This window comes from Aethalodelphis obliquidens, unplaced genomic scaffold (assembly GCF_003676395.1).
Source record: "Aethalodelphis obliquidens isolate GAN/ISIS:26980383/991018 unplaced genomic scaffold, ASM367639v1 scaffold26, whole genome shotgun sequence".
In the NCBI taxonomy this organism is placed as follows: Eukaryota; Metazoa; Chordata; class Mammalia; order Artiodactyla; family Delphinidae; genus Aethalodelphis; species Aethalodelphis obliquidens.
The window spans coordinates 4,637,419-4,661,045 of record NW_020837970.1 but is presented as its reverse complement, the minus strand read 5'-3'; the positions used below and the strand labels follow the sequence as shown (position 1 = coordinate 4,661,045).

Below are 23,627 nucleotides of genomic sequence, written 5' to 3'. Positions count from 1 at the left end.
CATATAGGGGTGGATCCCTTTCTGGACTCTATCCTGTTCCATGATCTATTTTTCAGTCTTTATATGAAAACTACTCTGTCTTGATTAGTATTGCTTTACAGGAAGTCTTTAAGTCAGGTAAAGTCCTTCTTCCTTTCTTTTCGAAGATTCTCCTGGCTCTTCTTAATTCTCTGCCTTTTCAGATCAACTTTTAAATAATCTTGTCAATGTTTTATAAAGAGCCTCCTGGAATTCTGACTGAGATTCCATTAAATCTATAGCCCAATGGAACTAACATCTAAATGATACTGAGTCTTCCAATTCATCAACATGGTACATGTCTCTATTTATTTAGATCTTCTTTGATTTCTATCAGCAATATTTTATAGTTTTCATTGCTGAAGTCTTATCATCTTTTGTTAAATTTATCCCTCTGTATTTTATAATTATTGATGTGACTATAAACAATACTGTTTTTTTAAAACAGAAGTATAGTTGATTTACAATATTGTGCCAATCTCTGATGCACAGCAAAGTGACTCAGTTATACATATATACATTCTTTTTTTATGTTCTTTTCCATTATGGTTTATCACAGGATACTGAATATAGTTCCCTGTGCTATACATTAGGACCTTGTTGTTTATCCATTCTAAATGTAATAATTCGTATCTACCAACCTCAAAATCCCAATCCATCCCTCTCCCTCCCCTTGGCAACCACAAGTCTGTTTTCTGTCTGTGAGTCTGTTTCTGTTTTGTAGATAGGTTCATTTGTTCCATATTTTAGATTCTACATATACGTGGTATCATATGGTATTTGTCTTTCTCTTTCTGACTTACTTCACTTAGTGTGATAATCTCTAGTTGCATCCATGCTGCTGCAAATGGCATTATTTTGTTCTTTTTTATGGCTGAGTAGTATTCTATTGTATATATGTACCACATCTTCTTTATCCACTCATTTGTCGATGGACATTTAGGTTGTTTCCATGTTTTGGCTATTGTGAATAGTGCTGCTATGAACATTCAGGGTGCATGTATCTTTTTGAATTATAGTTTGGTCCAGGTATATGCCCAGGAGTAGGGCTGCTGAATCATATGGTAATTCTATTTTTAGTTTTCTGAGGTACCTCCATACTGTTTTCCATAGTGGCTGTACCAACTTACATTCCCACCAACAGTATAGGAGGGTTCCCTTTTCTCCACACCCTCTCCAGCATTTGTTATTTGCAGACTTTAAAAATATTTATTTATTTATTTAGGCTGCACTGGGTCTTAGTTGCAGCACACAGGATCTTTGTTGCAGCATGCAGTTGCAGCATGTGGACTCCTAGCTGCGGCATGAGAACTCTTAGTTGCAGCATGCATGCGGGATGTAGTTCCTCACCTGGGGATCAAACCCAGGCCCCCTGCATTGGGAGTGCAGAGTCTTACCCACTGGACCACAGGGAAGCCCCTGTGGACTTTTTAATGATGGCCATTCTGACCAGTGTGAGGTGGTACCTCATTGTAGTTTTGATTTCCATTTCTCTAATAATTAGTGATATTGAGCATCTTTTCATGTGCCTAGTGGCCATCTCTATGTCTTCTTTGGAGAAATGTCTATTAAGGTCTTCTGCCCATTTTTTGATTGGGTTGTTTGTTTTTTTGCTGAGTTGTATGAGCTGTTTGTATATTTTGGAGATTAAGCCCTTGTCTGTCTCATCATTTGCAAATATTTTCTCCCATTCTGTAGGTTGTCTTTTCTTTTTTTTATGGTTTCTTCTGCTGTGCAAAAGCTTGTAAGCTTGATTAGGTCCCATTTTAAACAATACTGTTTTGATAATTTCAATTTCTAATTGTTCACTGCTAGTATATAGAAATATAATTGACTTTTTGAGATTGCCCATGTAACCTTTGACATACCTAAAAGTACTTATTAATTCTAGAAGTGTTCTTGATGATTCCTTAGGACTTCTCATGTACATAGACATATCATTTGTCAATTCAGCTGAATTTATTCCTTTCCTGTTTTATGCCTTTTTTCCTCTTGCCTTATTACACTGGCTAGGACAAAAAATTCAGGTAATGAGAGTGGAAATTCTTACCTTGTTACTAATATTAGAGGGAAAACATTTAGTCTTTCACCTTTAAGCATGCAATTACACTTAAAAGCTATAGATCTGGGGCTTCCCTGGTGGCACAGTGGTTGAGAGTCCGCCTGCCGATGCAGGGGACACGGGTTCGTGCCCCGGTCCAGGAAGATCCCACATGCCGCGGAATGGCTGGGCCCGTGAGCCATGGCCGCTGAGCCTGCGTGGTCCAGAGCCTGTGCCCCGCAACGGGAGAGGAGAGGCCACAACAGTGAGAGGCCCGCATATGGCAAAAAAAAAAAAAGAAAAAAAAAAGCTATAGATCTTTCATGCAAGTCTTTGTATCAAACTGAGGAAGCTGCTTTCTATGCTGAGTTTGTTGAGAGGTTTTATCATGGATATTTGATTTTGTTGAATACTTTTTCTACATCTTTGGAAATGTTTTTCTTCTTAAGTCTGTTAATGTGTTGAATTACACTGGCTGATTTTCAACAATTAAGCCAAACTTTCACTTCTGGTACAAACCACATGTGCATTTTGAGGATCAGCGTGTTGCTCACCTTGTAAAATGAGCTGCAAAGTGTTCCCTCCTCCTCTATTTTCTAAAATAGTTTGTGTAAGATTGGTATTATTTTTCCCCATAAGCATTTAAAAGAATTCACCAATGAAACCATATGACAGTCAAGCTTTCTTTGTGAAAAAGCTTTTGAAATGAATTTACTTGTATTAATAGATAGAGAGCTATTCAAACTCTCTGTTTCATCTTGTCCCCTTTTGGTGAGTAATATTCAAGAAATTTGCTTATTGCACCAAAGTTGTCAAATTTATTAAGTTATTCCCAACACTTCCTTATTATTCTTTTAATGTATATATGATTTACAGTGATAACCTCTCTTCCATTTCAGATATTGGTAATTAGTGTTCTTTCCCCTCCTTCTCTCTCCCCCTTTGTTTTACTTAGTTTAGCTGGGACTTATTCAGTTTATGGGTCTTTTCAAATAATCAAATTCTGGCTTTGTTAGCTTTTTCTATTATTTGTGTAATATTACACTGATTCCTGCTCTTATCTGTACTGCTTTCTCCCTTCCACTTATTCTGTGCTTCTTTTTCTAGCCTCATAGGGCAGAACCTCAGGTCATGTACTGTAGATCTTCTTTTTTAATACAAGCATTTAGAGCTACACATTTTCTCCAAGGCACTGCTTTAATTGCACCAACAAATTTTGCTATATCATATTTCATTATAGTTAGAAATATTTTCTAAATTCCCTTCTGATTTCTTTTCAAAACCATGGGTTATTTAGATATGCCCATGTCTAAATGAAACAGTCCTTTCATTTCCAAATATTTGGTGTTTTTCTAGGTAAATCACTGACTTCTAATTTAATTCGTTTGTGGTCAGAAAAAATACTTTGTATGATTTTAAACCTTTTCAGTTTATTGACACTGATTTAAAGATGAGCACATTGTTCAATCCTGTTGAGTGTAACATGTACCCTTGAAAGGGATTTATATCTTCAGTTGTTGGGAACAGAATGTTGTAAGTATCAGTTAGGTCACAGTAGTTTATATGGTTCATTTAGTTCTATGTCTTTACTAAATTTTTGTCTAGTTATTCTGTCAACTGCTAAGACAGGTATTCAGATCTTCAACTGTGACTGCGAATTTATCTCTCTAATTATACTGATTTTTGTTTCATTTATTTTGAAGCTCTGTTATTAGGTGTATACACATTTATCACTGTTTTATCTTCCTTATGTATTGACTTTTATCATTATCAAATGTCTGTATATAATGAGATTGACTAATGGAAAAAGAGGATTTTAAAGAAGCAAATGGTATGGGTAAATTTCTAAGTAACAGTTAACTGAGTTTTTAAAGTTAACTGTTATTTTTTTCAAGGGTATAATGTCTTAACTCTGATGAAAATTGAGTCCCTTGGGGAAAAAACAAGACTCTGCCTCTTCCAGGCTGAAGACTTTGAGAAAAACTTACACAAATTTGAATAAACACTTAAGTTTAAGAGGCAGCAATGACAAACTGTCATAATCATAAAAGGAGTTTTTACTTCACGGTGACAGTTATTAAAGTATTATATCTATTGGGGTTTTTTTTGGACAGTTAATATTATTCTTATTTTTTTAGAATTAATTTTTATTCGAGTATAGTTGATTTACAGTATGGTATTAGTTTCTGCTGTACAGCAAAGTGAATCAGTTATACATATACCCACTTATTTTTAGATTCTTTTCCCATATAGGGCATCAGAGTACTGAGCAGAGTCCCCTGTGCTATACAGTAGGTCCTTATTAGTTATCTATTTTATATATAGTAGTGTGTATACGTCAATCCCAACCTCCCAATTTATCCCTCCCCCCATACCTATTGTTAATAAAGATGCTGGCTTCTATGCTCTGTGTTGAACCAAAAAAATTCAATTGCATGGCTTCCCTGGTGGCGCAGTGGTTGAGAGTCCGCCTGCCGATGCAGGGGACACGGGTTCGTGCCCCGGTCAGGGAAGATCCCACATGCTGTGGAGTGGCTGGGCCCGTGAGCCATGGCCGCTGGGCCTGCGCGTCCGGAGCCTGTGCTCCGCAATGGGAGAGGCCCGCGTACCGCAGAAAAAAAAATTCAATTGCAGAATGATCTATCAATGTTTCCAGTAACACTGCTACACCAGTTTCCTTTTAATGGCTCATCAGTTATGCCATTGCCGTGAAGGTAATATAAGGAGACTCATTTAGCAACATATTATTACATCATCTTAACATGAAGTAAGGCCCATCAGGCATTATTAAATTAGCCTGATTTTTGCAGTATGTCAGCAGCATTTTATGTACATTAATAGCAGAGTTAAATGTTCCTTGGGGATTCTGTTGAAGAAAAATGATTTCAAAGTTGTGTTTGGATATAATTTTGTAGTCACTATTTATATTTTCTTCTAGTATCATTGTGTGGTTAAGATTATTATGTTGCTTGTGAACAGGTAAGATAAAATGGCAGCCAATTATTAATTGTTTTGGTGTATTTTTTTTTCTCTGACCCACTACAATAAATACAGTTTGGAATACAGGTTTTTCTTTGAATGGGAGTGATACATCTTTTTAAACTCTTGAATTTCCTGGGTTTACTACTTAGGCCTCAAATCAGCTGGTGTGAACCATCATAACTTCTGGCAACTACAGCATAGCCAGAGCTAAGTAACAGTAATAAATAGCAAAGCCATTGTTCCTTTCACAGTAAGGAATACTTTCACTTATTTTAAGAGCCCTCTGGTCTTCACTGATGTTATTTATCCTTGTTGCAGTATAATCTTCTCTCATCTGTGCTGAATTTTGGGCTTTCTCTTTGGGGCCCATGCACTGCTTCCATGAATTCTTCAAAAACAAATCTTTCCCTGACTTGAATACCTATAAATCTTCCTGTATACAGGAATATTGTTATTTTACATATCATACATTACCGTAACCTTGTTCTCTTTTCCTTAGGCCTGCCTGATCTCTCCAACATGTGATAAAAAATTATTAAAAAGCAATCTTACAGTTTCTTCTTTTTTAATACTCCATATGTGCTTGTATTTGGAGTATACAGAGGAACTGGGTGTCTCAAAGCATAATTCCCAGTCGATGTGAATTAAAATCACCTGGGGTACTTGTTAAAAATAGAAATTCTCAGGCCCCTCCATGACTGAACAAATTAAAATGAGAGGGAGGTAAGGGATTCTTACCTGCAGTATAATTACATCAAGGCTAAAAACATCAAGCAGGAGTTTAGAAGGTTTATTACCACTTGCTAGGTATACGGCATTGAGCAAATTACTGATACCTCTGGAGAACACTCATTTTCTAACCTGCAAAATGGGTGCTGTTAAAAGGAGTACATGTGGGAGTTCCCTGGTGGCCTACTGGTTAGGATTCCGGGCTTTCACTGCTGAGAGCCTGGGTTCAATCCCTGGTCAGGAAACTAAGATCCCATGGGCTGTGGGTATGGCCAAAAAAAAAAGGAGGGGGGGCAGATTAAATGTGTATTCAATGCCTGGCTTAGTTAGTGCTCAGTAAATGATAACAATTATTATTAGAGTGCTATGCATCTAGGTTTAAATAAATGTTTTGATATGAGAATTAAATCTGGTATAAACACATATTAATCACTGGTAAAAACTGTCAGGCTTCTCTGGTGGTGCAGTGGTTGAGAATCTGCCTGCCAATGCAGGGGACACGGGCTCGAGTCCTGGTCTGGGAGGATTCCACATGCCGCGGAGCAACTAGGCCCGTGAGCCACAACTACTGAGCCTGTGCGTCTGGAGCCTGTGCTCTGTGACAAGAGAGGCCACAACAGTGAGAGGCCAGCGCACCGCGATGAAGAGTGGCCCCCGCTTGCCTCAACTAGAGAGAGCCCTCGCACAGAAATGAAGACCCAACACAGCCAAAAATGAAAATAAATAAATTAAAAGAAGGCTCAACATTTAAAACAAACAAACAAACAAAAAACTGTTAAGATTCATCTTTGCAAAATTGGAGAATTACATAAATGGAGCTTATCACTGATTCTAACTAAATAGCAACACCTTTGCCAAGGGAGTATAAAAAATGTTAAGTGAAAACTCATTAATTAATATAAGCATTAACAATAATTTAACAGCTTCAGCTGTAATTTCAAAGACCTTACAACAGTTTTTTTTCCTCAAGTTTAGCAGTAGTGTTAACATTAGACCAGTGGTTCTCAATCTTTTTGGTTTCTTAAAAATAATATTAAGGACTCAGAATAGCTTTTTGGGGTGGGTTATATGAATAGAAACATTTTAAAATATGCATTCATTTTGTAAAATACTGTCTCTCCCTTTCAAGTACATGCAGTTTAGCCTTCAGAGACTTACAAAGTATGTGGGGAAAAAATTGCTAATTCTATTTTTCAAATGAAGAAGTCAATACAGAGATGGGATTTAAGGTTAAATGACTTGTCTTAGAACCACAGGTCAGAAACTCACAGAGATGGGATTTGAACCTAGGTATTCTGATTCTGAAAGGCATAATTATGGGGTAGGTATTAAATGAAGTAATATTGTTAGTATGACAGTTAAGTGCCTATGTCTAAAATTAGGGTGGGTCTCATGAAAGGCATGCAGACAGCAGAAAACTAATTTAATATATTCTGCCTTTCCTTTGTATGCTTTCTGGCTTGACACTGATGGGAATCTGGCAAACTGAGTGTTTAGGATTCTCAGTGTAAAGATGTGGGGAAAGAAGCAGAGAAAATGGCCATTAGTACAAATGCAACATGCTAAGGAATATGCAAGAGCTGAAAGAAAGATTACAAGTCAAAGAGACTGTACAAAGCTCAAAAAATTGGATGTGGATTTGCAAGTAGCACTTTGCAAGAAACTGCCCTCAACAGGAAACCCCGTGTGTCTTGTCACTTTAGCAAAGCTATATTATAACTACCCTTAAACCAGGCACTCACCATGGTCTGGTCATCTCTGGCCCAAGCAGTTTTCAGATCTTTTGATGACACAATACCTTGCCTAACCTGTTGGTTCTTCCCATAGATCAAAGAAGAAGAAATGAAGAATAAGTAATTAACAGATGACCAGACCTCTCCCCTAGTTTCCCCTTTAGTAATCTCATGAACAAACTGTGTGAACAAACTTGTGAACAAGACAGCATCTAAAGAAAGATCACAAGAAGTCAACAAGACTACATGCAGTGGGGGATGGCAATGACTCTGATCCCTTATCTCAATGATTAACTGAGATTACTTGCTCTTTTTTTCCCCTTTAAAAACTGTCTTGGCTGAGCAGAATCTTCGGAGTTAGTTTTGAGGGGGACACAAGTCTGCCTTCTCCCCAGACTGCCAGCTGTCTGATTAAAAGCAATCTTCCTTTCTACCAGCACCTGCCCCTCAGGTATTGATTTTCAAGCAGCAAGCAGCCAGACCTGAGTTTGGTAACAGGTTGAAATGAAAGTACTTCCAACATTAGTAAGTTTAACATAGGATGGTCAAGCTACACAGAGCAATTTTATGTTCTTCTTGTACTCTATCGGCAACACTGTTCTTTTCATGAGGAAATAAATAAACATCATTTTCAGAAATAAGCATTTTGGAAGAAGGTAGGAAGCTAACTGTTACTTTGCCTCCAGTTAAAATGGAGGTGAGTTATGAAATTCTTTGATGCTAGAGAAAGAAAATCTGGTGAACTGTGGAAGGGAAACCATTTTAAGCAGAGGAGCAGAAAAAAAGAAAATATGTTTAATTACTAAAAACCCACCACATTTAGTCACAAATTAAATGCACAAATAATGGTGAAATAAACTGGATAAATTTCTACCTCCTCTGTTAAAGTCTTTATCTATGTGTTAAAGAATTATCTCATTGCTTTTGTTATTTATTAACTTACTTGACAGCCTGGTAATCCAGTATCTCTGCTGTACAGGGAAAATGAGCCCCTCTCTGAAGTTTTTCCTGTAAAACAAAGAAAATAGCTCCATATAAAAATCCTCATTTACTGACACACAGTCAATTCAACTTCTAGACCATTCATGGAAGTACAGAGAACCAATGAGAAACAAGAAGACAAAAATCCAATAAATAAGACTTAAAAAGCTTACTACCATTCAAGTCACGTGAAATAATGAAAAAAAAATATTCAAAAGCATGGATATCTATAGAGCCAATAGTATGATTCATATACCCACAAGTGAGAATGTTTTCCCGTATTTGCTTCAGATTGAACACTCTCCCCTTTCCTTCTCTCTCTGAGAAATTGAAACAGTAAAGATACAGTTCACATCTCACCCTAGACCACAAGGTAACCACTATCATAAAACTGGTATGATTCCCATGTATATTTTGAATCTTTTAGTACATATTCATGTATTCAAACAATATACATTACTATTTGTGTTGAATACATTTAAACAGATGGGGTTACATGGTATACATCTTGAGATATATGTTAAAAGTAAACACCTAGTTCATTCATTTTTTACTGCTATAAAATGTCCCATTATACAAATAAAACCACAGTTGATCTATTCTCCTACTGAAAAATAGAAAAACAGTTTCTGCTTTTTTTTCTAGTTATCATGAATAATGCTTAAACAAATATACTTGCACGTCCTATACACACATAATAGTTTCTCCAGGATAGACACAAAGAAGTGGAACTGCTGGGTTAAACAATGCACACTTTCAACTTCATAAGTATTACCTTTCTCTGAAGTTGTCATGCCAATTTATACTCTTCCCCGAAATGTATAAGAATTCCTGTTGGGATTATATTTACAGTTCAAAAGCTGATGGCTAAGTATCAGGAATGGTATAGGCCAGCTTGAGAGGGAGAGCAGGTGTCTCACAGTGCTGACAATTGACAGTAGTGTTCTTACTCGTTTACTTTTCAATACACATGAGTTTAAGTAAGTTCAGTAAAGCCAATTTTCAAATAGTATATAGTTTTAAACTAAACAGTCTTTCACAAATAGACATGTTGCTTAAAAAGATTTCTGCAAGGTTCACAGTTTGATGTTAATATCAAAGATAGAGATACAAGTAAAAATGACAATGGCACAGCTAATTCTTTTTCTTCATTTCAGGGTAAAAAAAACACAATGTAATTAAATCTGACAAGTTATCCAAAATATTTAAAATTATTGAGGCTATATGAAGTCACCATAATTGTATACTATACACTGAGATATCAGCTTGTGATTATATAAAAATGTATAGTTTATTAATTTAAAAAACTGCACACATAGATGGGATGCTGAAAATTGTTTACCGATAGGGTGCATAATTTAAAAAAAACTTAGAGACATATGTAGTAATACTCTATCATTTTCATTGATGTATGCACCCCACTGATGTATTCAACTGGCCAACTGATGTAGAAATCTTACAACCTGAACTTGGCATCTACTGAACCTTTAGATATACAAAATAATTCTTCCAATAACAAAGTCAGTTATTAGAAAACACTTTAATAATTAAGAGTATAATTTCTGGGCCCATTAGGATATTACAGCATATGTCTTAAGACGCACTTACTGTCTGTTCCTGATGAAGCACCTATTTCACGTGAAGCAATGCCAACACATAAAAATGCTGATTTATGAGAACAGGTTAATTAATGTGGTCTAGTTGCCTCACATTATCACCACCAAGTAGTATGTTCTACGTAAAGAATTTTAATTTGCAAAATACACATATGAAATTAAAAAGAAAAACATTTCTAACTCTTTAAATATATCCTTCACAAGTAAGACCGCTTATAAAAATCAAGGTGATATCTCACAGTTTTAGATTCTACACTTCAACTCTTGGAATGTGGCTTCACAAAATCCTTAAAGGATTATGCATTTGCAATTCTGACACACACCCCTCCCTGCCAGACCAAGAATATGGAAGAGACTGAAGGGATATGCCAACACACCATAACAGGCAGACAGATCACTGGGAAAAAATAAAGAACAGCCCACATCTATGATTTGCAGGTAGTACTTTATTAATCAACTACATTAAACAAGTTTATGAGATGTTAAAAATCATTCTCAGTATATGTCGTCAATTTTAAGAAAATGTTGCCTTTAAAAACAAATCATGGGGCTTCCCTGGTGGCACAGTGGTTAAGAATCTGCCTGCCAATGCAGGGGACACGGGTTCGAGCCCTGGTCCAGGAAGATCCCACACGCCGCGGAGCAACTCAGCCTGTGCACCACAACTCGTGAGCCTGTACTCTAGAGCCCGTGAGCCACAACTACTGAGCCTGTGAGCCACAACTACTGAAGCCCGTGTGTCTAGAGCAACTGCTCTGCAACAAGAGAAGCCACTGCAATGAGAAGCCCACACACCACAATGAAAAGCAGCCCCCGCTCGCCGCAACTAGAGAAAGCCCACATGCAACAACAAAGACCCAACACAGCCAAAAATAAAATGAAATAAAATAAATAAATTTATGAAAAGAAAAACACAACAAATCATGTCTCATACACTTGGCAGGACAGAATTGGGAGACAGTAACATTTTAAACCAATATCATAAAGTTTAAAAAAAAAAAGACTATGCCAATGAGTTGTCATTCACAATACACTATCAACTTATTAATAGTTGAAATACTCACCAAGCCCTTTTAACCTTGTAAATTCTTCCTGAAACGTTATCTCAAACAACCAGTAAAGACTTGAAACTAAGCAACAACTGTTATACTTTCACTCAAATACACTAGTAAGGAATCTTTTTTTTTTTTTAATTGTTGAGGTGGTAAAGGGAACAGAGTGAGAGATCAATATTAGGTCTGTTTTTTAATAAAGTACAGATTTCAAATACAATCTTAATTTAAGTATCTGTGTGGAGGCTACCCATCAGATAGACTGTTTAAGAAAATGTCAAGTTTTAAAACTTACTTCCTGTGCCTATTAAAATTTCTAAACTTCTTCTTTTCACAGAGGATATTCAAACCAGAAAGAATGAAAACTCATTTAATATAAGCTCAAAATATTTCAAAGTAAAAGTTCCTTCTGAAATGGAAAGTTGGTAGTTTGTTTTTAAAACGACAATGAACCTAATTCAAATGAGATTCCAAAATGTAAATACATTTTTATTTCACCTTTAATTTGTTAGGAACTATTTATTTCTTAGGGACTTAGAAGTCTGGGTACTCCTGAAATAGAATAATGCATACTCAGTCTGAGATTTAAAAGACAATAATCTTTAATTCTTTCAAAATTACTTTTCACAAGAACTCTTTTCATGAATTAAAATGAATCCTATGTCTTTTTGTTTAATCTTAGGTGTCTGCCAAATAAGAAAAACTTCTGACTACTGTATTATGGGGTTACTACTTCTACATAAATATTATACATAAATTACAGTATGTGGACAATTTTAACAGTAAACATCAGCTGAATACAATTCATCAACTACTAGTAACTTAATGTATATCTAATTTCTCTTGAAACACCTATGAGAAAATATTATAAAAATTTTACTGGGATATTCTAGCAGAGGGGTTTTATTTGTGTGTGGGCGTGTATGCATCCTGGGCCTCTTTGGCAGTCTTCACAATAATGTTTTTAAAAGTACAAAGCAAAATATGTAGTATTGTACAGTAAACTGGTACGTTATTAAAATGTTAAAGAAATTTGCTGCATAGTAATATATGTGCCTTTTAATTAACACATTAAATAGTTAGATCTAGAACCAGGCCTAGTAACAATGGTAATTTCAAATCATAAATGACAGTTTAAAGATATCTGCAACGACTATATTATACTATGAGAATATCTGTTCTATTAGCGATAAAAATCATAGATACTATCAGGACTGTTTTGCTACCCTCATTCAAAATTGAAGGAAATGCTAAATTTTACTTGGAGACTGGAAAAATAAAAATGACAATTTTCTCCCTGTCCAAGTTCACTGATTTTCCTTCCATTCTGGGAGTCTCTAGACTCCACCCTAAGATAAGAACCTCAACACTAGGAGAAGAACATGTATTGAAAGATATACATTTATATACATATTTGTGTATCAAGCCAAACACGTATTTCATAAATAAGTCTTTTGTGTGCAAAAGTATTTTGAGTACCTAGACTTACATGGTTTACATTAATCAGACTCAGTATTTTCTGACCCCAAACTGAGAAATGCTCAAGATACGACAGATGAGTTTGACTAATTTGGATAGGATTTATAACAATTGTTCAAGAAATAGCAAATTACTGATTCAAGAAATTATTTTACCCAGTTGTTTGTATAAGATGTATGAACTATTTGAGGCAGTCATTATTATAACAAATTTTCTTGGAATTAAAAAAAAAGAATTCTGGGCTTCCCTGGTGGCACAGTGGTTGAGAGTCCGCCTGCCAATGCAGGGGACACGGGTTCGTGCCCCGGTCCGGGAAGATCCCACATGCTGCGGAGCGGCTGGGCCTGTGAGCCATGGCCGCTGAGCCTGCGCGTCCGGAGCCTGTGCTCCGCACGGGAGAGGCCACAACAGTGAGAGGCCCGCGTACCGCAAAAAAAAAAAAAAAAAAAAAAAGAATTCTAAGTTGTTTTGTTCCGTAGCAAAAACATACATTTCACAACAGTAAGTTGCAACTCTCCATTGCTTGCCTAAGCTCCAAAAATACAAACTAATGTTAATATTAGTTTATAAAGAACTCTTCAAAAGATATTTTACCTACATTCTTTTGGCATAGGACACAATCAACAGTCAAGTTGAGGCTGAGGATTGACAGGCACAGTTCATTCCCATTCCTTGCCAACCCATTCCTCCCCAACCGAATCACAAATATCCAAGAGTTGACTAGATGGAAGAATTTGAGTTTGATAAATTCCATCAAACATTTATGGGTTAGTCAGTCTGACAGATGGTGGGGTTATGAGATGAAGACCCAAGCCTGTGCCCTTAATAGGTGTCAAGAAGTAGAGAAGTTTATACCTTACTTGGATGAAAAACAAGTTTCACAATTAAGGTCAGGTGTCTTGAGGTTCAGATCCAAAACACACTGTGGGTGGTTCCAGAAGAGTGGACAGACAATTGCCTGGGGCTGACACAATCCATAAGGCCTACTGAACGAGGAAGGGGACCCCTATTCAAACCTGAATGGAGTAATACGTACCTTCTGATCATACTAAAGGTGGAGATGAAACTACCCACCATTTCACAGAAGATGGGTCTTCTGAGTAGGTGGCCCATGTGAGAACAATACAGCCTTTTAAGGCAAGTGATTTTCAAACAAAAGTGGTCTGGGAGATAAGCTGTATTCTGCCCTACGCACAGCTTAAGAGTTGTCAATTGGTTTTCATTTAGACCCAGATCATGCCATCCGAAGGCTGTGGGAACAATCAGTCTCAAGGATAAAACAGATATGCACTGATTGGGACAAGTTGATCAGACACCTGAGTAAACTCTAAGGTCAGAGCTGAACACGCTTCCTTTGCCCAAGGCCTAAAGAGTGAGAATCTAGCTAGTCTTGGAAGTTTCTAGTGCGGTGAGAACCAAATATAAAGAGGATCCCATCCTTCATCTGATAGAGAGATAGAGCTCACTGATTTTTTTTCAAAAGCAATTAAATGCCCTTTCCCCCTAATCGGCAAAAGAAAAAGAAGGGGATAGAAAGTAAGGACTAAACACACAAAATGGCAAAGAGAAAAGGAAATATAAGAAGACACAAAAGAAGAGAAACATGGAAACCTGCCTTCCTTTACAACTCTATCTGCATTTCATTACTCCGTAAGTGCCGTCAAGAATATACTGGGTTTTTTTTATTTTAACAGTCATACTACCTTTTGGGGCATAAATTAGACTAAAAAAAAAAAAAATTGAACCACAGAAACCAAGTCATCCTATCCTTTACTTATATAAGTGATTTTTCTATTGTAAATGCAGGATTTCACATTTCCTTAAATAAAATTATTTTAAATTTCATCTTTGATTCATCACGTTACCCTAACCTATCTGAATTTATGCTAAATACTTGGAAGCCCCAGAAAAGAGGGGTAGGAAGAACACGACCAGAGATTTCTAACGCTTACTCCACCTCAAAAATTGAAGGCATGTCCACTCCCAGAGGAGTGGAGGAAAGAGTCGAAATGACAGGAATCCTCTTGGCAGGTCACTTATGTTGATGGAATGTACCACACCCAATTTGGGGAACCCTGGTTGTAAGGGTTCAGATTTTAAGCAGGGTAAAAGTAAACTCTGATTTTGGAAACTCCTTGAAGTGCAGGTGAATTAAGGGACCCCTACATCATTTCTGAGTAATTATAAATACCAAGTAAGACGAAATGACCTTTCCCAGGATCAAAGACTCATTTTTCAATGAGACTTCAGAGGATACCTTGTCCAACTCCCACCCAAAGCAGTACTACTTTGAACACAGAGTCTCACCAAAAAAAGGTCCACTGATGATTGCCTTCTACTTTGTATCACCCACATTTTAAGAATAACACTAAAAAGCCAAAGTGTAAGGATGGTGAGGTAGAACTCTCAGAAAATAGAATTTCCAACAGTAAAATAAAAACTGCAGAATATTATATAACATTCCAGCATTCTTATTAGTAAAGAGATTTGTGTAACGATTAGCTCTTTTGTTGCAAATCTGTTTATTAATGCAGTGGGAGACTTAACAGACATTTTTAGCAGCCAAGTTACTACTGGTGAATCACAATGAATTCATGATTATTGGACATTCAGGTGTTTTATGGTGAAATGGTTATTCACATTTTTTGCTCACTTTTTTCCTATTGGATTATTTGTCATTTACTTGCTGATTTGTAGGAGTCCACGTATTTTTGATACAAAACCTTTTATTGTAGCTATATAAATATTTTATGTAGGCTGCCTTTTCACTCTCTTAATGGTATCTTTGATAAACATAAATTCTTCATTTTAACATAGTCCAATTTGTGCATTTTCCCCTTTATGGTTAACATTCTTTGGTGTGTGCACTGTTTAAGAATCTCTGCCTGTTCCAAGGTTACAAATTTATTTTTCTATGTTTTTTTCTAAAAGCTTAATCTTTCACACACTTAAATCTGAATTTGGTTTTTATGTTGGTAGGGGGTCAAGGTACAACTTTTTCCTGTAGGGATATCCAATTGACTTCAGTACTGTTTTATTGAAAAGATGATCCACATCTTAAAAGTATCACTGTGGCTGCTGTGTGGAGAATAAATTATGGCGGAACAAGTATGAAAGCACGAAGACCAATTAGAAGACTTACTGAAATAATCCAGATGAAAGGTAGTGATGGCTTTAATTGTCCTGACCCACTGAGGTACGTACTATTAAATTCCCATTGCACTAATGAGGAAAAATAATTTGCTCAAGGTCACAGACTAAGTAGATGAAAGACTAGAATGTAGGGCTATCTGACACCAAATTCTTAACAGCATACTATACTGCATTATTTTCCATTGGAGGTTTAGGACACAATTCTTATATTCTAATCATATACAAAGACATTTAGTGGATCCCAAATACAGTATAAAATTTTTTCTCTATTGAGCCCTCCAAGCAGCCTCTACCAATCAACTGATTTAGCACTGCATATGAAACGTATTCCAGCTGAAAGAGGGAATGATGACAAATCGTTCCAAAAATAATTGGCAGCAAAGCCCAACTACTCCAGAGGTTGGCTCTGGGTATAATGAGACATGGGCAGTTATGCTGGTTACACTCACAGGTAATAGCTATTCTTTTCAGTTCTCACAAAGGGCACATGATGATGTTACTCTTGCTTCAAGTGCCTGTTATAAAAGTATTTATTCTTATCATGTCTTTCTGGGCCTCAGTTTCCTAATCTATAAGAATAAACAAGTTGGACAAGATCAGAGGTTACATAATGACATCCTGAGAGATTATTTTGTGTGGCCAATGCAGGGATTTCTCTGTATACGTTTAAAACAATTTTTAAAAAATTAATTGCTCTGCCAGCCATGAGAACACACCTTGCAGAACTCCTACTTTGGGGAATGTAACTAACTCCCTGAAGTCAGTTCCTTTGGGGAACTGCTCCAGCTGCTGTGCTCTAGAATCCATGACTGCTTTTGTACTGAGGCCCACTTGCTTTCAACACATTTGACAGAGTATGGTGGGGAAAGTAAAGCACACCCCTTCCCAGGAGACATGGCATTACTTTGTTGACCAACTTTGGCTCACGAACTCTCCAGCTGCTTTGCTGAACCTTCCTTAGGGTACACAGCAGTGTAGGACGCTTCCACTGCCTCTTCTTCACTCTCAAAGTCTTGAGGTTGCTGTTGGAATTTGCTGACTAGCTATTACGTGCAAGGCACTGTGAAAGGTGCTTTACTTACACTGCTGGTTGCACTGCTAGCTGTATTCTTCATCCTGTTAATACCAAGGAGTGATTGAAGGAAGCTCTGAGATATGACAATAAATTTTCAAGATCTCCTGTAGATCTCAATCTACTGGCTGGAGAAATCTGACCTATAATACCCTCTTAGCTGTATGTGCTCTTTTCCTACCAATGCAAAATAATGTTTTTATGAGGGAATGACTAGAGAAAAAGATATTATGGAAGATGTAGCTGGCTCAGCATTTATTTCTGCAGCAGTCCAGTGAATACTTGAAAATTTCCAGCAAAATTTAGTAATTTCAATGAGTAGATATTACTCAAGAAATAACTGTTGACTTTATGAGTAACAGCACAAATTAGAACAAATAGTTTCCCTATTTGACTGAAAGCCAGTATTATCTCAATGTTCATTCAGGCATATTGATTTACATTCAAACTCAAAATCTATTAAATAAAAAACTGCATCACTATATTTTAAACGAGCAGCATGAGACTGTTTTTCTCAAAAGATAAAGGCTTAACTTAGAAAGAGAATTCCTGGATGCTTCAAAAATTACCTAGATCAACATTACCATGATTCAAAATGTAATATTTCAGTATATAAATCATGAGAGTTTTTCTATATTTAGTTTTCAGAGAAACAATATAAAATCCTTACATAGGCAAATCTAAATATTTGGCCACAAATCTAAATTTGATCACAGTTTTATGAGCAGAATATCCTCCTCCCCCTTGGGTATCTCTGAAAACTCATTAATTACCTAATCCTCTTTACTTATAGAGAAGCTTTCCCTCCCTTTCTGTGGGTGAACACTACCAAAGGTTTCATGTAATTTGAATCACAGTGACCACTTGGAGAAACATAAAATACTATCCTACAAAGTGTGGAAACCTGTAATGCCATTGAGTATATCTAAGCAGAGACTTAGGAATTCTGATCACTGGATTCATGTCTTGGCTCTTGCTTTTCTCTCACTGAGTGAACTGGGCAAGTTACAAGTCACTTGACATCAATGGCCCCAACTCACTCTTTTAGGAAAACCAACTCAGTAACATGTACCTCACACAGGCCTGCACAATTTAATTAATGCTTATAAAGTAGTTGGAAATTCTTTTCTGAAGGAACCTAGGATGATGCTAAATATCAGAACTACAGTCTTCATTCTGGTAGCAACCTGTTTAAACTTAAAGGAAAAAAAATCTAAAAAGGAACTCTAACAGATTTTTTTTTTTAAAGGGAAGGAAAAAGAGGGAGGGTTTTAAACATAAATGCTTGCCTATTTTCTTCACAACAATTTATTTAAGTATTACTGGCTAACATTTGTGCCAAGCATGCTGCTGGCTACATTGAAGATATTTAAATATCTAGTGCCAACAAGCACAGCTGCTGGACTCTCTATGCCCTCCTCTTGTTCACTCTGTGCCAGATTACTCACACAGCTATGAATGATGAGGCAGCAGCACAGGAAAATGCCAAGCGTGAGTGAGATTAGTGATAAACCAGAGGATCCCTACAGAGGTCAGTGATTAGCAAGTTCCCAGTTGTAATCAGTTTTCTAACCCAGTCTTTATCTCATCACTTATTCCATCTTAACTTTGCACCAACTTCCTGTGACAGGCATCAGAAATATAAGCATCTTCCCAATCAATCCTGCAGAATAGCTACGGCACCAAGAAAGGATCTCATTATCCTTGATAAGAACACACAGTCAGACGTGGGCAATTTGAACAGACTTCAGAAATGACTTATTGAGAATAAAACCTGAGATGAAGCAGTCCAGGGTGCAAACATTCACCAATCCAGCTACCCTTCCCAATTCTCTCCATCCCTCCTCCTAAAAATCAGATTCACAAATTAAATATAAACAAATAGACGAGGATGAGAAGGTTTATACAAAACAGTTTACCTTTCAGACACTGGAATGCCAGAGAGAATACTAAAATGCAGGATTCAATATGAGACGGTGAGGTAAGAAGGTAGGTAGAAATTAGGAATGAATGAACAGAGTACAATAAGAAAATACATTTGATCAATTTTAGTCATTTTTCAAAACTTTCTGGACCATTTCATGGTCCAATTGTGCCATATACAGAATCCATACCAAGGTACTCATTACAGGTAGATCAAAATCTAAACACTTCTCTCAGACATTTTACTTAATAATTGCTTTTCTAAATTGTATCTGAAAACATATTCACATCTGTACTGCATTGTTGCTTTGCCTTAGATTCAGAATTTAAGTGTGTTTTCTCATTTCCCCAACCTTATGTTGTTTAAAACTTAGAAACAAAGACATTTCATTTTTACAGCAATTCAACAAATTATAGAACTAGGAATTATCTCTTCATCTTTGGCTGCATTTCAGGAGAAAACATGGTGAATATGTGTTCTCTAAAAATAATCAGGTAATTTTTGTATCTTAATGTTTATGCCTTTCTTAAATAAAAAAGGATTTGAAATAATTCAATCAATGCTTTACAACTTTCTAGCCAATCCTACTGAGCCAATCCTTCATCACACCTCAATCTTGTCTGCTCTTCTTACCCCAAAAATAAAGAAAAAAAAGAAAATCAGGTAAAAATCACATCACCAAAAAATTGGGCTGGGGGAAGAGAGAGTAGCATTGTTATCAAACTATCTTGGTAATCATACACTTAAATAATCTACTCCTCCTGACATACTGTCTCTGTTTTCATCAAATCCTTGTATGAATGTTTTCTCTCAGAAATTTCTTGTATCATACAACGATAAACAGAACATGAAGCTCATTATTGTTAATTCCCATGATTTTCTCACATCTTTCTGTATTTTGGCTGTTTTAATTTAAACCGTGGCCTTAATCAGGCAAGGTCACTGTCTGAGTCTGTTTTTTTATGGCATCCAGGGACCAGAAGGCAGATGCCACTTGTTCAGGGAACACTGGACTGGAATTCAAGACTTGTGTTGTTTGCATGCCAGGAACAGATTCTAGTCCAAGGCTGTATCTATGGCATACAGCCACATGGAGGCAGAGAGACAGTTTAAGAGAACTATGCTCTAAAATAGCAGATAATAAATGATTGTTAATTAGCTAGTTTCCCTTGACAGCGAGAACTGGAATAGAAAAAAAGGACCTAGTCAATGGAACTGCCACCATTCACCAACTATCTGATCAGAAACAGGGTAGTGAAATGAAACAAGCATGGAAATGAGAGCCAGGAGGGCTTCTTCCATAAAAGGAAGAAGACAAGCTGCTAAAAAATGTAGAGACTTTTGGAATAATGATGACGTATGGTTATAAAATGAAGTATAGGGCTTCCCTAGTGGCTCAGTGGTTAAGAATCCGCCTGCCAATGCAGGGGACACGGGTTCGAGCCCTGGTCCAAGAGGACCCCAACATGTCGCGGAGCAACTAAACCCGTGCGCCACAACAAAGCCTGAGCTCTAGAGCCCGCGAGCCACAACTACTGAGACCGCGAGCCATAACTACTGAAGCCCACGTGCCTAGAGCCCGTGCTCTGCAACAAGAGGGAACAAGAGAAGCCACCACAATGAGAAGCCTGTGCACCGCAACGAAGAGTAGCCCCCACTCGCTGCAACTAGAGAAAGCCCGTGTGCAGCAACGAAGACCCAACGCAGCCAAAAATAAATAAATTTATATACAAAAATATAAATAAAAAAGTAAAAGTGAAGTATATAGGCAGTTCATCAGTTTAATACATTTTGAGATATTTAAACCATGAATATGGTATGTTGAATATAGGAAACTGAAGTTAATATACTCAGAATTATTAAGACTTCAATCTACTCAAATTAAGAAAACCTCTAAATGGTAATAAGACTCTTCACTGGGGCGCAACACCCTTCACCGATACAACATAGAAAGGTAAACGCATTTGGTACACCACAGAAAATGTACAGATGTGGAGCAAATGAAAGAGACTATTCTATTCTGTTTTCTTAAAACAGATGTAGAAAGCCCAAAAGAAAGCCCTTAAATCCCCATTATGGTCTACTAAGATTTAAATAAGGTTCTTGCTACATGATGGGAACTCTGAGGGTAGAATATGACACATTCAGTTTTCACTGAGTGGCCTCCAACACTGCAATTTACTGCCATCTGACCTCTGTAGTTTGAAAACAGGTAAAGGCTTGCCTTGAATTCTCAATGGATTATAATCTAGCATTCATTTGTTAGTCAAACCACTCAAAATAAGTTGTTTTTTTTTTTTAAAGAAGATATTGGGGGTAGGAGTTTATTAATTAATTAACTTATTTTTGCTGTGTTGGGTCTTCGCTTCTGTGCGAGGGCTTTCTCTAGTTGTGGCAAGCGGGGGCCACTCTTCATCGCGGTGCGCGGGCCTCTCACTATCGCGGAGCACAGGCTCCAGACGCGCAGGCTCAGTCATTGTGGCTCACGGGCCTCGTTGCTCCACAGCATGTGGGATCCTCCCAGACCAGGGCTCGAACCCGTGTCCCCTGCATTAGCAGGCAGATTCTCAACCACTGCGCCACCAGGGAAGCCTGAGGTTTTTTTTGTTTTTTCACAATCCAACTCGTTATAAATGGCAAATCAAGTTAAAGTATGTCTGTGTAAAACTGTTGAAGGGAGAAACAAAGGAAGAAATTAAAGGAAGTAAAGAAAAAATTGTAATAATAAAATCAGAGAGGAGGCATGGGGCAGTGGTTAAAAACAGTGACTCTGGATGCAGACTAACTGGGTTTAAATTCCCACTCCACTTCTTACTAACATTATTACCTAACCTCTCTGTCCCTTAGTTGTCTCAGTGCTGCAATGGGATAATAAGAGTTTTACCTCACTGGGTTTTTGTGAGGTTAAAATGTATTAATATCGAAATGCTTAAAATAGGGAAAAACACAAGATAAGGGCTAATTAAATATTAATTATTATTTTAAAGAAAAATACACTGACTGGAAGATCCATGAATGTGTATCCTGTGCTTGAATATCAGTGCTTGAGGAAAAAGTCTTAAATAGAGAAGTAGGTAGATTCCAGGGAAATAATTTAAAGAGAACTTGTGGATACTTTCAAAGTTTTTAAAATTCTTTATGCCTTTCATTTCGTTAAAATTCATTAAAAGCTAATGGCTTCACTCTTCCCTTAGCATTAATGAATGGGCATTTCTCTAGCACAATCTGTACACTGGGCCACAAACAATTAAGCTTCTGTTCACAACTGAAATAAAGATAAAAAGATTTACCAAAAAAAGCATGCAAGGCATGAAAAAGGTGGTAAAGAATTTAAAAAGAAATGAAAGCATAAAAGAAGAACAACCTAAAGTGAATTTTAACAGAGTTGGAGATTCTATAACATAGAGGAAACAGGGTAGACAGGCTTGCATGTAATCCTTTACTTGCTTATTCCTTTTTTTCCAGGAGTTGGGAAAAATGGTTATGGGAGATTACATTGGGTATGATAGTTCTAAGCCATTGGTTCAGGATACCTTGGTTGTTATCTGAAGCTCATGGGGGACAGGGGGGCAGACCATTCTTATTAGGTAAAAAGGAGGAATTAGCATTGTTACACTGTGAGGAGGTTTACCACAGTGTATAAACAAATGTGATGTTCACTACTTAAACATTTTCATGCAGGGAAGAACCTATTCTTTAAAATAAGTGCAAAAATCACTAGAAAATAGAGAATAAAAAAGTCAAAACTTTTTTTTCCAATCTCTTTTTTCTCTGTGTGCTTTGACTATTTACATTTAATGTGATTATTGATATGGTCCGATTTAAATCTATCATTTTTTTTTTTTTTTTTTGGCAGTATGCGGGCCTCTCACTGTTGTGGCCTCTCCCGCCGCGGAGCACAGGCTCCGGACGCGCAGGCTCAGCGGCCACGGCTCATGGGCCCAGCCACTCTGCGGCATGTGGGATCTTCCCGGACCGGGGCACGAACCCGTGACCCCTGCATCGGCAGGCGGACTCTCAACCACTGCGCCACCAGGGAAGCCCTAAATCTATCATTTTTGTTAGATGTTTTCTATTTGTCTCATCTGTTCTTTATTTCTTTTTCAGGCTGCTTTTGGATCAAGTACTCCATTTAGTCTCTACTATCGACTTTTTTCTTTTTTTTAGTGTTTGCCCTCAATTTATAATATATATCTTTAGCTAAAAGGGTCTACTTTCAAGTAATAATGTAATAGCATAGGAAACTTACGAAAGTATACTTCCAAAACCCTCCCTCCAATCCTTTGGGTTATTGTTGTTACGCCTTTTGCTTTTACATATTTTATATACCCCACATACAGTGTTACGATTTTTGCTTAGACCTACAGTTATTTTATAGTATGATTAAAAATGAGGAAGCACATGCCTTCTATATTTACTTTCACTTTTACCATTTCTGGAGCCCTCATTTCTTTGTATATATCAGGGGCTGGTACACTATAACCCATGAACCAAAGCTGGCCTGCTTCCAGATTTTACAAATAAAGTTTTACTGGAATAAAGCTATCATCTATGGTTGCTGTTGTGTTACAAAGGCAGAGATGAGTAGCTGTGACAGAGACTGTCTGACCAACAAACCCTAAAATACATGATATTTGGCCCTTTACAGAAAAAACTGGTGTAGATCCAAGTTTCTGCCTGGTGTCACATTCTCTATGCCTAAAGAACTGTAACAGTTATTGTAGCATAAGTCTGCTGGGAATTGATTCTCTCAGCTTTTCGTGTATCTGAAAAAGTTTTTACCTTGTCCTTACTGAAAAAATATCTATTTTCAATGTATACGTAATTCTGGGTTGACAGGGTTTTTT

General features: G+C 37.0%; 1 protein-coding gene across 11 annotated transcripts in view; it reads right to left on the bottom strand.

Annotated features, from left to right (window-relative positions):
• Positions 1 to 23,627, bottom strand: part of TCF12 (transcription factor 12) — a 387,457-nt gene that overhangs the window by 115,180 nt on the left and 248,650 nt on the right. For 6 of the 11 annotated variants that reach the window (XM_027123120.1, XM_027123123.1, XM_027123118.1 and 3 more), the window contains one exon: positions 8,447 to 8,511. In XM_027123120.1, the coding sequence (XP_026978921.1) occupies positions 8,447 to 8,511 (65 nt within the window). Of the gene's footprint in view, positions 1 to 7,512; positions 7,588 to 8,446; positions 8,512 to 23,627 lie in introns of all 11 variants that reach the window. The other 5 variants (XM_027123116.1, XM_027123115.1, XM_027123119.1 and 2 more) reach the window with 1 other exon arrangement.